General features: G+C 40.4%; 1 protein-coding gene across 1 annotated transcript; it reads left to right on the forward strand.

Annotated features, from left to right (window-relative positions):
- Positions 1 to 1,345: 1,345 nt before the first annotated feature.
- Positions 1,346 to 13,547, forward strand: LOC110970468 (estrogen receptor beta-like). Its single transcript, XM_051943960.1, has 8 exons — positions 1,346 to 1,790; positions 2,095 to 2,288; positions 5,522 to 5,638; positions 8,114 to 8,413; positions 9,320 to 9,458; positions 10,236 to 10,369; positions 11,082 to 11,265; positions 12,857 to 13,547. Exons 1-8 carry the CDS (start codon positions 1,408 to 1,410, stop codon positions 13,020 to 13,022), a joined length of 1,617 nt encoding a protein of 538 aa, XP_051799920.1. The 5' UTR covers positions 1,346 to 1,407; the 3' UTR covers positions 13,023 to 13,547.
- The last annotated feature ends 2,906 nt before the right edge of the window (positions 13,548 to 16,453 follow it).

Here is a 16,453-nt window from a genome sequence, read left to right on the forward strand (position 1 = left end):
AAAAATTGAAATAAGGTTTTTCTTCACCTAATTTTGGTGCATGTCCTGGTGACAAAATAGAAATAATATTGCACTCATAATACCTCACATGCTTGTTAGTAGCTGTGTACAACGAAGCCTCTAGTTGCTCCTCTCAGTGACTTCCAGCACTGACACAGGGCTGTGGAAATAGTGGCAGAAAATAGTGTGAAAAGAATGAAATGTGGCATTGTGATGTTAGATTTACCCAGTAATCCAAGTGATTTTATCTACTTGAGGTGTTTTCTATGAGCAGAGCATTTTAAACATCATTGCTGCAGTTTATCTTCATTTCAACAACTCAGTGTCTTTAAATGAAGCTACATAAACAACTGGAATTGGACTAAATTATGTTTTATCAGACTTCTCCTGCAGTTTAGCCATGGAGAATGAGAATTGTTCAAATTCAATCTTCAAACATTACCTGTTGTAGCCAAATATGTTCTTTCATGTGTGTCAGAGCATTCTGAGGAAAGCAAATGTGCCATATATTTATAAAAGACTATAATGGATTTCCTAAAATCTGAGTGTGTATGTTTACTAGATGCATTAAATTTACGTCAAATGTGGCATAAATGGAAATAATATATAATATCTTATACCTGTTATAGCATTGTCATTTAACTTTTAACAAAGTCCTTTGTATACTTTTTAAAACTGAGACTTTTTTCTTTTTCTTTTTTTAGTTTTGCTGTCTTCAGGTTAAAATAAGAGAAAAGTGAGGGAAGTCCATTTTTATTCTACAAAACCTGACATCAGCAAAAAATATTCCAATTTCTAGGTTCAACTTGTAGCTTCTTTCAGAGTGTTTGACTGTGTCTCTAGGTGGCTTCAATGATTGTACCTTAAATATATTCTCAGCACTACATTTCATGATCTGTATATTAGTACTTTAGCCTGTGCTTTTCTCTTTGTCACCCAGATGGAAAGCTCTGCTCCCAGGAAATGATGTGAGACTCATGACTGGACTGAGAACTGAGCCATCCTCTCTATTCTGGCCTCAACAGACTCCTCTCCGGTTATCTTCTGAATTGTTTCACAAGACTGCTCTAGACCCAGAGTCAGCTCGAATGTTAATTATCTGTCACAGCTGTAGCATGTCACACCGAGCAAAGTCGAAACCAAGTAAAACACATTGAGTTTAACATTCATCAGTCTTGAGAATTCACCATGTGAGCTCACAGTAACATTAAACTCCGCTGGCCTATGAAAGTAGCTCTGTTGCCTCTTTAGTTGTTCTTTTCTTAGAGCAGAGCTGCAGTACTTGTAGATAATGAAATTACCACAGTGAGCTTGACACTAAGGGAAGATACACATGTTTCTTAGCCTCCCTTCTTCCTTTTAGATGATGTAGTAATTCTGCTAATATTGAGAGCATCTGTGGTTGTGATGGCCGCAGAGGACCATCCTCCCCTCCTGCAGCTTGGACTCCGGGTGGACTCCAGTCGAGTCGGCAGTCATGTCCTCTCTCCGATCCTCAGCACCTCCTCTGCTAGTCTTTCCCTTGAAACCAAGCAGCCCATCTGCATCCCCTCAACATGCACAGACCTCAGCCACGACTTCACCACCATACCTTCCTACAGCCCAGCTAACTTCAGCTATGCTGGTCCCAGTATCCCAGACTGTCCCTCTGTCCATCAGTCACTAAGCACCTCTTTGTTTGGGCCCAGCCACGGTCACGTGGGGCCGCCTATACCTCTGCACCGCTCGCAGGCTCGACCTCAGCACAGCCAACCCATCCAGAGTCCATCGGACGGTGTCTTAACAGCAAGGTAGGGAGGTCCTGACTCTGACATGCTGTTTTAATCATCACCCAAGCTCATTAGTCAGCAACTACTAGATTATTTTTATTTATAAACTAAAACTGAGACATTTATTTGACAAATAATTATTTCAAAATTTTGGGATTTAGGGTCACAATTAGATTTCATTTTCTCTGTTATGCTTAACAAATGTTGCCATAAGCCAAAATGATCTGCAATCATCCCACTAATGCGGTAATCATTTATTCATATGCTGTACATTTAAGTGAGTGCTATGGCCAGATTGCTTTTTACATGTTTTTATTGTGGGAAGAAATAATGACTGGAGCATATCTGTTAGTAAGAGTGTGAGGAAGCGTTCTCAAGTGAGCGAGGAGGGCATGGCGTCATCAGGCGGGAAGGCCGACCTCCCCTACTGTGCTGTGTGTGATGACTATGCTTCAGGGTACCACTATGGAGTCTGGTCCTGTGAGGGCTGTAAGGCGTTCTTCAAGAGGAACATCCATGGTGAGACGCAACATGTACAATAGCTTTGCTTGTATGGTGGTGTGTTTGCAGCATTGTGCATAGCGCTAGTAAAATATATCAACATCTACTAGATAGAATGAACACCCATCCATTCTCTATACACCCCTTTATCCTCACTAGGGTCGCGGGGGATGCTGGAGCCTATCCCAGCTGACTCGAGCGAAGGCAGGGAACACCCTGGACAGGTTGCCAGTCTGTCGCAGGGCTACATATACAGACAAACAATCACACTCGCATTCACAATTTAGAATAATCAGTTTACCTGGGAGGATTGACCAATTGACCATGGGAGGAGGCCGGAGTTAACCTGGCAATAGCCAGATTAATAATTGTGTAGTACTTGATAGTACTCCACAATATCAATCTGGGACCGCTCCATGTAAATCCGTTCGGAGGAAAGAGGCACGGATTGGACAATGCAACAATATGTCCCGCCTCTGACAGGTTTGTTTTTAGCCAATCACGGGATCTTCACAACGAGCGGAGCCAATTGGTAGATTAAACTCTTACCAAAACCCGTAGGTAAAAAATCAGAAACATCTTTACCATCCAGAAATGCGCAAAGCGCCTCTCGTTGTTCTTCCTTCAAAGAAGCGATAGGAGATTCAGCTAAAACTGACTTAATAGCAGCATCTACACGATCGTTGTCCTCCGTTGCCATGTTTGTTTTGATCTACTGGCACTTGGTGTCGTCGTCACACCCGGATATCCCGCCCCACACACGAATACTGCTGCGTGATTGGCCCGAACCAACTTGGTGCTGTACGAAAAGTGAAGGCGGGAGCAGAGCAAGATGGCTTCTTGAGAGATTTGTGAACTCACAAATATCGCGAGAAATCAACTTGCTGGCAAGGTTAGGCCGGAGTACCCGCAGAAAACCCATGCATGCACAGGGAGAACATGCAAACTCCATGCAGAAAGATCCCGGGAAAACCAGCACACGAACCAGGGATCTTCTCGCTGCAAGGCGAAAGTGCTAACCACTACCCCACTGCACAGTCCTAGAATAAACATCTGAACGAGAAACCATCTTTTCTAATATTTGTGACACTTGTGAATAAATGTCATACTTTATTGATTCTAGCTTATTTAAATTTGGGAGGACAAATTATCAAAGAAATTAATATTTTGTAAATGATCTATAGCATTACAACTTTGTTATGCTGCAGAAAAGACATGCTTGAGCTCTCTCTCCTCTCTTTCCTTAAAGGTGAAGGACTTTATATTGCAGTGAAAAAGTGTCCTACAGTGAGTACAAATGTGAAAGGAGCAAAAAAAAAAAAAACACAGAGAAACTGCTTGGAGTTCACATGGTTAAAACAAAAGTGTTCCTAGAAGATTATTCCTATACTGACCTTTGTGTTTCTCCTGATTTTTTTCATCCCACAGCACAGTGGTATGTGTGGAGTGAGATTTATTGAATAAATTGCCATAGAATTTGGCACAGACTTTGAGATTCCCCTCAAGATAATTCCAACACCCTTGTTAATCCCTTAACTTTTCACTTATGGCATCATTAGATCATCATTTTGTTTATTCAGTACTTTTGCTTACAAACAAATACCAACACAAAAACATGAAATTCCATTCAAATTTAATTTGAAAGGAGAGAGCCACATTATCCACAAGTGCAGCTTCACTGACTGTGGATTTTTAGTGTTGTTCAAATCTTAGCTTGGGAGACAATAATGCATCATCACTGCATGGACAGAGCCAAGCATACGCATAACTGTCACACAACTCTATGGGTATTTTAAACAGTGGCGCACCTCAGTGCAGTAAGTAATCAATAATTACAAGCTCTTCTGAAGTCATGAATTTAGAAAAAAACTAAATGCCATCAGAAAATGAGATTTTATCCATAAGTTTAAAATTTCTCTTGTCTGACATTTACTGTGGCTGAATGTGGGGGTCTGAATGGAATTGCTGCACTTGCTAAGTCTTTGTGGACAGTAAGTAGAATGTTCACAATGCAATTAAAGAGAGAGAGTTTGAATTGATAAAGAAAGTTTGTCAGTAGTGCCCTTTAGCTGGTGCTCTTTTTGTGTTGAGACAGTGCAATCAGAAGGAGTTTGTTTCTTTGTCTACAAGTCTGTTGGGTCCTCAGTGCAGACATGTAACCTTTCATAGTCTTCTTCCTGGCTTTAATATTTAAGAGGTTCTGGCTCCCCATTAATTAAATTCAATTCAGTTCAATTTTATTTATATAGCACCAATTACAGTCAAATTGTCTCAAGACTCTTTACAGAATCCATATGCCTGACCCCCAGAGCAGGCCCCGAGGCGACAGTGGCAAGGAAAACACCTTTTTAACAGGGGGAAAAAAAACCTTGAGCAGAACCCGGCTCTTTTTGTGGGGGTACCCATCTGCCTGCTGGCCGTGCGGGTTGAGAGGGACAGAAGAGGTAGAGAGGTAGAGGGATACAGAGGTAGAGGGAGAGGTAGAGGGACAGAGGGGTAGAGGGGTAAAGAGGGGGAGGGGAACAGGGAACATAAAACACACAATTTGATACATGCATGATAAGACAGATTATACATACAAAGTAGAAGCTAACATTGAAACTGATTCATAGTTTACTGTTATGATGTACGTCTCTGGCAATAAACATATTACGTCTATAGCTGGTAGTAAATTCAAAAATATGTAGAAGAGCATAACAAGTATAGTGAGGGTGATGCAGAGTTGACTGGTGGAAATGGGCAGCTGGAAGCAGTGAAGTCCGACAGATTTGTCTTATGTGTGAGTTAAAAGACATGTCCTGGTCAAAGATATCTCCGAGGTTCCTCACAGTAGTACTGGAGGCCAACGTAATGCCATCCAGAGTAAATATATGCTTTGAAAGTGAGTTTCTAAGATGTCTGGGGCCAAATACAATGACTTCAGTCTTGTCTGAATTTCATAGTATGAAATTACAGGTCATCCAGGTCTTTATATCCTTAAGACAGTCTTGCAGTTTTGCTGGCTGATTAGTTTCATCTGGCTTCATAGATAAATACAGTTGAGTGTCGTCAGCGTAACAATGGAAATTAATACAGTACTTCTGATAATATTGCCGAAAGGAAGCATGTATAATGTGAACAGTATCGGTCCTAAGGCAGAACCCTGAGGAACTCCATGATTAACCTTAGTACATTAGTGGTTGTTTTTTCATATTATCCTAATTTTTCCTTTCTTTGTCTTTTTGTCTTAATTTTTCACATTTTTCTTTCAGGACACAGTGACTACCTCTGCCCAGCAACCAACCAGTGCACTATAGACAAGAGCCGCCGCAAGAACTGCCAGGCGTGTCGCCTTCGCAAATGCTATGAAGTTGGGATGACCAAATGTGGTTAGTATGATGTTGCTTCCGTATTTGTGTTTTGTTCTGTCTTCAACAAGCAGAGAACCTCGACCAGGCGGCATTTTATTTTATTTTTTAAATTATACTGTTTTAATTATTTGGTTAATAGGAGGTCATGTGATAAATATTGTGTAAAGCAGGGTGGAAGAATGACGCTGATACAGAGTTTTTGTCTTTTACATACACTACCCCAGCCGGTGCTATTATTTTGTCACAAAACAGGAACAGTGCCTAGAAGACACCAAACACACTGCACTTCTAACTCACCATACTGACAATACAACACTTAACTACTGTCTTGACCAACTAAACCACAAACACACAATAATGCACAAACACTAATAACACTGTTACACCAATATGAACCACAATAACAACATTAATAACCCTTACACCCCGAACTCCCATGGTGCATTGCAGCACAACAGGTCAATTCTAGTGATCGGCTCACTACAATATGATGATGAAACATACAATAAATTGTTGTTGTTAAAAACAACCCTTGGGAAAGCCAAATCTAGGCCCCACATTGTCAACTGTGGAGTGCCTCAAGGGTCAGTTCTCGGCCCTACCCTATTTTCGATCTATATGCTCCCGCTGGGCCACATCATCAGCAGGCATGGAGTTGCCTTCCATTGCTATGCTGATGATACTCAGCTCTATGTCAGGTTGGACCCCACATCCCCAACATCATTGTCCAATCTCACCGACTGTCTGGGGGAAACAAAGGTGTGGATGAATGACAACTTTCTCCAGCTGAACAGCTCAAAAACGGAAGGTCTCCTCATTGGAACCCCACACCAACTGAAATCCTCTCCGCTCACTGTTTTCTCTTTTGCCGGCCCTGACATTCCCCTTACATCCTCTGTTACAAACTTAGGGGTACATTTCGACACCCACCTGCCATTTGACACCCATGTTCAGCACATCCGTAAAACCGCATTTTTCATCTTAGAAATATTTCCAAACACCGCCCCTTCCTCTCCCTCCCTGATGCAGAGAAGCCTGTGCACGCCTTTGTTTCCTCCAGGCTGGACTTCTGTAATGCACTCCTCATTGGGATTCCTGGCAGGAGCCTCCAGAGACTGCAGTACATCCAGAACTGCGCTGCCAGGATCCTGATGAGGATGCGCAAATCCCATCACATCACACCGATCCTCCATAATCTCCATTAGTTCCCAGTTAGGTTCAGGATTGAATTTAAGATTTGTCTCCTGACCTATCACTGTGTCCATGGCAGCGCTCCAGTGTACCTTAAAGATCTAATCAGTCAATACAACCCGACCATGCAGCTCCGCTCCTCCGACAGCCACCAACTCCAGGTTCCAAGGTCCAAACTCCACTCCATGGGAGATAGGGCCTTTTAGGCGACTGCACCACGATTGTGGAATGCCCTCCCCAACCACCTGAGGGCACCACAGTCGCTTGAATTTTTTAAAAAACAGCTGAAGACTTTTATGTTTTTAAAAGCGTTTTCTTAATGTGCTGTATTTTTATTGTTGATTTTTTTTTATCTGTAGCACTTTGAGATTTGGTTTTCAAATGTAAAATGCATTATAAATTCAATTTATTATTATTATTATTATTAAAAATTGCACACAGGTCAGGTTGTGGTGAAATGGAAAGTTCATCACTGGTCTTCTCATTTGTAACTAATGTCAGGTAACAGTATAATTTGTTTATTTTGCCAGATCTTTTATGTGGTTCCAGCATTTTTTTTCTCCTTTTTAGATTCAGAGAAATATGATCCCTCTCTAAAAGCCATGAATGGCCCTTGTTAATGATTTCCATGTAAAATGAATCTGTTGCACTTTTGCCTTGCAGCAAGAAGATCCCTGGTTCAAATCCCGGGGTGGGCCTGGGATCTTTCTGCATGGAGTTTGCATGTTCTCCCTGTGCATGCATGGGTTTTCTCCGGCTTCCTCCCACTGTCCAAAAATATGCTGAGGTTAATTGGTTACTCTAAATTGCCCGTAGGTGTGAATGTGAGTGTGATTGTTTGTCTGTATATGTAGCGGTGCAACAGACTGGCGACCTGTCCTGGGTGTCCCCTGCCTTCGCCCGAGTCAGCTGAGATAGGCTCCAGCACCCCCTGCGGCCCTAGTGAGGATAAAGCGGTGTATAGAGAATGGATGGATGGATGAATCTGTTGAGCAGCTGACTGAAGTGAGCCTGATTGCTGTTAGCTGCAGGGGAGTGCAGTTGACTCAGCAGGAGCTCCACGGTGCCAGAAACCTCCCGGCCTGCTCACTGGTTACTTCTGGCACATTTATTTAAAACACAAGACATTTAGGGATGACAATAAAGGCACAGAGCATGATAGTGAAATAAAAACACAAAAAACTAGATGGCAAGTGTGAATGGAAAACAACAGCAAGATTACACAAATAAATATTCATGATTAAATCTGGACAGAACAAGTGTAAACATGCTGAAATTCACAGTGTGTTGTCTGTTTCTCAGGTAATCGAAAGGATCGTGGAAATTACAGGAACCCACAGACAAGGCAAGTGCCCCATCTGTCCTTGCAGGGCCGAGCCAACGGCCCAAAGGGGTCAACAGACCCAGCAGAGGGGTCATTAAAGGAGACACAACCACCTACACTGACCTCAGAGCAGCTGATCAAGCGAATAATGGAAGCAGAGCCACCAGAGATCTACCTCATGAAGGACATGAAGAGGCCGCTGACTGAAGCCAACGTCATGATGTCGCTCACTGACCTGGCTCATAAGGAGCTGGTCAGATGGGCCAAGAAGATTCCAGGTGTGCATAGTTTTATCATCACCTCAGAATTACTGTATTGTTACTGAATGTGAAGATGGATATGGGTCAAGAGCTAGAGCTAGGGGGACATTAGCTGAAGGATCTTGGAGCCAAACTAGTGGAATTTCCATCCTTTGATTCTTTATGCTAAGCTAAACATCTGTTAGGCATAACTTCATGTTTCAAACACAGACATGAGAGCAGTAGCAAGTTTCTCATCTGAATCCCTGTTAAAAAAAGTGTTTCTTAAAATGTCATATTCCTCTGATTACACTGAAGCCACATATACATTTTTACTGGTCTCACATTAAAACTGTAAAAACAAAACTACACCACAGACTTGCACAGGTTTTGAACACGTTCAATTGAGCTGCACAACATATTGTTTTAGCATCGACATTGCAATTAAGGCAACTTCACTCAAACACGTCCAGCCACGATTTTTTCGTGTTTGATATAAAAGTGTAACTCAGAGGCTTCTCATTTTCATGACTAATCTACAACAGAAGTCTGCCTGACAGAACATAATTTGTTGTGATTTAAGGGTTGTTGGATACAGCAGTTGTTGGACAGTTTGTTGACATCCAAGCTCCACATTTGCACAGTAAAAAGAGCAATATATATATATACATACACATATATGTATATATATATATATATATATATATATATATATATATACATGAACAAAATATCACAGTGTCATTTTTTTCCCCCCAATATTGCGCAGCCCTAATATCCATAATTTTTCAGGAATAGTTTACCCTGTCCCTTATTATGTTCTCCTGCTGCAGCCTCATTGCTCTTCTAGCCTTTTTAATTAGATTGTTCATTACTGTTAGTGAACCTTCTGTGATGTGCTTGGTCTGAACAGTTATGCACTGTCAAATTATGTCCTCTCGTCAGGGTTTGTTGAGCTCAGTATCTGTAACCAGATACACTTGTTGGATTGCTGCTGGCTGGAGGTGCTAATGATTGGACTGATGTGGAGGTCAGTGGACCATCCAGGGAAACTCATCTTCTCTCCTGACCTCAGCCTGACCAGGTACTACCACAGAAACCTCCGACCACCACATCACAAACATGATCAGAGGATTATGCTTTATAATATGGAGGGATTCGACTCAAGTTTTCGTACTTACACCAATAAGTATTCAGGAAGATACACATGAAGAAACAGTTAAAAGAGCAAAAACAACATGTCAAGCTGTTTTGACATTTACAGACAAATTACAGATATTAACAACATCATTCTGACTAATCATAATTAAACTCTAGTCAGAGTGTTTTTTTTAGATGTCTGTAACTTCATTCTGCTTGTCTGAATTGTTGTGCATGATGCTGCTCATATGATGCTTCTCATTGGATATTGAGAAGCCTCATATGAGCTTTTGAAAAGCGTTAGACAAGTGCTCAAAAGTGTGGAGTTTGTGAAGGACAAGAGTTTAGTTCATTAGACACTTGTGGTTGAAATTAACAAGAAGGCTGCTCAGACATACAACAGTTTGTCATGTGTGGTTGTGGTTGCATTGCCATAGTAACTTTGAAAAGCATACCGCCTCCCACTTGCTTTAGCTTCTGTTGTAACTATTGCAACATCATTTCACCTTGAAACTCTGATTCAAGACATCTATAATTACATTCTGACAAGGCAGAATTCCAGGTTGAAATATCTACAACATCCTTCAGACTAGTTTAAACTTAATTTGAAATTTCTGAAACGGACAACGTAAATATGTTGCATTGAGTGGTCAGTGTATGTGATACAGTCAAAGTCTGTACTCAACATGTCTGTACTCATGTTTGTGTCTTTCCGTGGCAGAGAAGAGGGAAGCTGTGTCCAGGGATTTGTGGAGATGTTTGATACGCTGATTGCTGTCACCTCCAGGGTGAGAGAGCTCAAGCTGCAGAGGGAGGAGTTTGTCTGTGTCAAGGCTATTATCCTCTTTAATTCCTGTGAGTGAACATGTGTGTCTGTGTGGGCAGACACACAGTGGTACTGTGAATCTACTAAGCAAATAATATTAATATTACTATTCTTCTTGTTATTATCATTACTATTATCATCATCATCATTTTTATTAGCACAGGTTGGCTAGTCTTCAGCTAGACTTGGAGGTGAGATTTCACAATATATCAGATTCTTTTTGGATGTTTGCCTCAAGACACTTTAAAATGTCACAGTAAGAGAAACACGTGTGAGACCAAATTAATGGTGACCTTGTCCAGTTGTGTTTGGTTCACAATATTTTTATCAGGTGCTAAACCTATTTATTTTTTTTAAAAGAGTCACTGTCAACAGTTGTTAACTTCTTTGAAGCAGAAAGAATCTAGTACTGCTTTTCTCTGTATTATTTAACATTCAACATGAATCCTTTAAGAAACAGCTACAGTTTTCGGTGGCTGTATTTACATTAGTCACAGCCAAGGTATGACGGAACTTCCGCCATCAGGCTTTAATTCTGTTACTATGTTGGTAATTTGGATGAACTTTTATTTTCACAAAAATATATTGCTTGAAATGAAAGGTAATCCTCACGGACATAGTCAGAGGTTACAAATGTGGCAACGTACTGAGGGAGGAAAAACTGCAATTGCACTAGGATTGTTTTGTACATTTCAGTAAAAAACCCTGCCCTGACATGTTGTTTCCTCTGTGTGTTACTAGACATGTGCCTTAGCTCCTCAGAGGGCAGTGAGGACATTCAGAGTCGTTCTGAACTGCTGCGTCACCTGGACGCAATAATACACGCTCTGGTGTGGGCCATTCCCAAAACCGCCCTCACTTTCCACCAACAGTACACCCGCCTCGCCCACCTGCTCATGCTGCTCTCACATATCCGCCATGCCAGGTAATGGGACACCCTACAACCCTACATCAGGCTAGTACCACATACACACCGGGTGTTCTGATTAATTAGCAGTAATAATAATTTCATGTAATGTGGTCTTCATGTCCTAAAATATATTTTACAGCCCCATTATTGTACACAGCAGAGACCTTTGGAGGGGCAGGTGCTCAAAGTTAAAAGGGGACACATGGAGCACAAATCTGAAACACACCTTACAGTATAACTGGTTGAATTGTAGCAACCCATATTCCTGAAGACTATAATGTGGAAGCAGTAGTGCAATGGTGAAGTCTCTGGACTACTAATCAGAAGATCAGTAGATCAAACCTTGTTATGGCCACCATCAGGACCTTCAGCAATGCTGATAAACTACTGTTATTTTGAAGTTGAATTTAGATCACCATTAGATACTGGACTGTTGAACTGTGGCTACTTTTCCTGGAGTCGTTGCTTTAAATTTCATACCTTTTCAAGACATACACTGTATAGATACGGATTTGCTCCATGGTGCTGATTCATAATCTGCCCTTTATTATTTTTAGTGCTCATAATAAAGTAAAAAAAAAAAAAAAAAAAAAACCCAAAATGATACAGAAATCATAAATTTAAATGTATTTGTGCTTTTATTCAGTTTGACTATCCACTTTGCTCACGACAGTTCTATATTTTATATTTATGCATATATTTAATTTGTCTATATATACAAATGTTATAAACAAGTACTGGTATCTTTAAATGAGAGGTTGGGAAAGTCACAATTCAAATTCTTCTAATTATTAATGTTATTGTATTTATACTGCAGTAGTCCAAAATTATGTGTAAATGCATGTAAATAGTTTCAGTGAAATAACATAACCTATGCCTCATTGCCTCTAGAAACATAGAAAACACACTGCAGCTCACTGACAGTAAAATATTACATCTCTCTGATGCACTTTGCCCATGACAAATGAAACATACAGAAACATATAGAAGCCTGGCATACTTTATCCTCTCAGCACGCTGTGTGGTTAACTAGTGAACTATAGCGGCTATATCTGATGAGAGGTGTGTGTAGAGTCAGACACACACACAGGATGCTCACTTCACTTCGTTAATCATCTTGTAAAAATACACCGTACACAAACGAATCCTGCTGCAGAACCTCCTCACTGGACCATCAGCTGTTGAAGTCCTCCCTCAGGTCTCTGGTTTCTAGACTAGCAGCCGTAGCTGAGCTACAAGCGTGTCTGAGCATGTCAGGACAGTGAGGGACGTCTACGTAGGTCATGTGACCAACCGAGGGTCGATCTAAATTATTACTATTTTTATTTTTGTTTAATTTATTTATTATTTTGGGCCTCAAATACTTTTACACACACAAAAACTTACAAATAAAAACTAAATTTAATATAATTAAATAAAATTTAAAAAGGAACTTTGACAAGGGGCACTTTGGGCATCAAGGCAAAAGGGGCAGGTGCTTCAGCCCCGCCCCCCCGCACGTGCCTGGAGCAGATCAATCTACTTTTGGGTCACTGCACTGATTGCTGTGCCAACCAGCCACGAGACACTTTGTTTCAACTCTTTATTTGTCTTTCCAAACATGCAGTAACCAATACATGGACCACCTTCAATGCATGAAAATGAAGAACACGATGCCTTTGAATGGCCTCCTGTTGGAGATGTTGGACGCCCACATCATGCACAGCTCCAGGGTCAGGCCCTCAAATACCTGGACTCCCAGCAGTGCTGGAGCTGGAGGTGCACCCCAGTAGTCACATTAGAATTCAAATGCAACGAAATTTCACTGCTTTGCAAAAAAACTAGTTCAGAGGACTTATGAGGTGCCTAACAGGAACAATCTGCAAAGATTGTGAGCTGGATTTTCTGATAGATCACTGCTGAATCTTTGACACACTGTTTCAGGTGAATTTTCCAAATCTTTAAAGTTAAAGGTGTAGATGATAGCCCAAACCTGCAGGATCTGTTGCCTTGCCTCCATATATAAAAATGCCAGAGTGGAACAAGAGCTGTTTTCAGACAGGTCATCTGATGACCAATGGGATCAGTGTTTGCTTAACCACACATGCAATGCATTACTGCCAGCCTTAAGTTGGTGTGGTTTTCAGTATATGGCATCCATTGCTTTCACTGAACCACAGATGTTATTGATAAGAAGGCCAGAGCAGGACAGTAACCTTCACAGGGAGTAAATAATGACAGCAAAGTGTTTTATTGCCTCACCAGACTCCATATGTTCACCCCTTGCTGGTACAATCACGGAGGTGTAACAAACAGCTGTGTGTAGTGACGCCAAAAAAGAGACGGTAATCAGGGTTCTGCTGTAGACTAAACATTTGAGTTTAGAGAAACTTGAACCTAACCTGCTTGTTGGAACGTTTTCTTCAACAAATCCTGATTTCATGCTCTGCCTATTTTAAAAAGCAAAACTCTACACGCATTCTTAGTTGTTAGCTAATTGTTAACAGTTAGACTGTAAGCAAAGATTGTCATTATTGATTAAGCAGTTTATTATTTAACCAATTTATCACTGAAGGTGGGCAGTAAAATATGTGCTATCATTTCCCACAGAACGCGGTCACATCTTCAGATGTGCAGTTTTGTCTGATCAGTCCCATTCTATTTTATACAATGTATGTCAAGAAAAAGCATCAAATCATCTGTTTATGTCATGTTTATCAAAATGTATTACAATGGGTCTCTGTTGAATAGTCTCACCCCCCACAACATTTAGGCATTACATTACAAGTCTTTATGTGCAAAATGAAACCGCAAACTCAAGGTTATTTATGGGAGTAAGCCATGATAAGCTTTCCTTTGATATACCAGCAGCTGCATCACATCTCAACTAACAATGGAATAATTCAAACTGGTAGAAAGATGAAAAAAACAAGGCTGGTTAACTCTCATCGCACTGAACTGAAATACAGCACATAGTTATTTTTTAGGTGGCTGTTTCCTATTTGACTTGGCTATATAATATTATAGGTTCTTTACCTGTGCTGTTTTAAATGTTGATTTGTTTGTAAATGTGATTTTTTAAAATAAATGAACCTGATTTGATTTTTGCTTCCTGTGAAAACTCCTGACTTGTCTTTGCTAACAAGTGGAAAGATGTAGTGCTTGCATACAAGACAAGATAAACTTTACTGATCCCTCACCGGGGAAATTCTCATGTTACAGAAGCTAACAAGCCTAAAAATATATATAATAATAATGTTCTCATAGAAACAATATACCAGACGTGATGAATCTACATGTGGATATGTACATATGACATAGGGAAATTAAGTATGGATAAGTAGAGTTATGATATGGTGAGTTTTCATATGGATTTGGGCACACACGACATACAATTTACATCTATACAGGTTTGGCATGGAGGATAACGTACCCACAATTCTGTTACTGCAGTCAAAAAACACTACTAGGGGACAGACCAGTGTTAAACATGATGTCATTACACATGAAGAGCTGTAAGAGAACAATGTTATATGACAGACATGTTGAACAGTTGGACCGTAGAAGGAACAATGGCCACCTCTCAATTGTCCTTCGACCTTCAAAAAAATCCGGGATCCAGACGGTGATCCGGATCACCTCCAAAATCTAATCGATTGTTACTTTTGCTCTTCTGGACATCCAGTAAAAATTTGGTGAAAATCCGTCAATAACTTTTTGAGTTATGCTGTTAACAGACAAACAAACAGACAGACAGACCAACAAACTCCGGTGATTACATAACCTCCTGGCGGAGGTAATAAGAGTTACAGACAGACTGACTACTGGTCCAAAGCTTTAGAACACACAGTTTTGTTTTGTTTTGTTTGTTTTTTTTGCTTACTACGACCACTATTAACCTGTTGTCCTGTAAGCCGCCTATCACTCAAGCTGATTCTGTTTGGCCTTTGGATCTTCTAGACCTCTTCCTGTCAGAGCTTCCCCCAGTTTCTGAATGCCTTTTGATGGTGAAGAAAACTGTACTCACTGAAACCTTGACGTTCTTCGAAATTTCCCTGGAGGAAAGACCAACATTTTTGAGTGTTATGATGGTCTGTCTTTCTTCTATTGTTCATCGTCTTTTCCTCGCCATTTTTATAGCAACACAGCCCTTTCTGCAGTACAATACTGTTCAAATAATGCTCTCAAGGAGTTGTAATTAATCAAGAAAACTTGGGACACCTGTAGGCTTTGGTAGCACCAACTATAAAGGCTTGATCAACTTCCATTGTTGCAGAACATCTTTAAGTTGTTAACCCATTTGTTGTTACATGAAAAAGGCCTTTTTGTATAATTCTGACATGTACATTATTTTTCTTGTTTTGGGTAGCTTAACCATTTTTTTTTAACCTCTGGCAGTTCATCACTTACCTTTGTACTATTTCAAGCTATTCATTGGACTTGAGCTCCTTGAATTTCAAGAAAAACTGGAAAAATTGCGGCCTTCTAAAATGCTACTTTTGTAAAAGGTTGGACACACCTTCAATTCAATTCAGTTTTATTTATCGAGCACCAATTACAGGTCAAATTGTTTCAAGACGCTTTACAAAACCCATATGCCTGAACCCCCACAGCAAGCCCTCAGGCAAGAAAAGCACCTTCTCAACTCATTTATTGAATATTATACCGACATAACCTACACAACACAAAATTATTTATATTAAATTATGGTTTATTAAAGAATTATTAAAAACCTATATCACCTCTGTGAAAAAGTAATTGCCCCACTAAACCTAATAACTGGTTGGGCCACCCTTGACAGCAACAACTGCAGTTAAACATTCTCCTATGTTTAGTCATTTATACTCTCTGGCCACTTTATTAGGTACACTTGTTCAATTGCTTATGCACACGAACAGCTAATCAGCCAATCACATGGCCGCAACTCAATGCATTTATTCATGGAGATGTGGTCAAGACAGCTTGCTGAAGTTCAAACTGAGCATCAGACTGGGGAAGAAAGCTGATTTAAGTGACTGTGAATGTGGCATGGTGCCATACGAGCTGGTCTGAGTATTTCAGAAACTGCTGATCTACTGGGATTTTCATGCACTCCCATCTCTAGGGATTAAAGAGAATAGTCCCAAAAAGAGCAAATAATAATACCAGTTGGAGATGATAGAAAGGTAATAGTAACTCAAAAAAGCACTCATTACAACCAAGGAATGCACAACACATCGAACCT

This window comes from Acanthochromis polyacanthus, chromosome 23 (assembly GCF_021347895.1).
Source record: "Acanthochromis polyacanthus isolate Apoly-LR-REF ecotype Palm Island chromosome 23, KAUST_Apoly_ChrSc, whole genome shotgun sequence".
Classification (NCBI taxonomy): domain Eukaryota; kingdom Metazoa; phylum Chordata; class Actinopteri; family Pomacentridae; genus Acanthochromis; species Acanthochromis polyacanthus.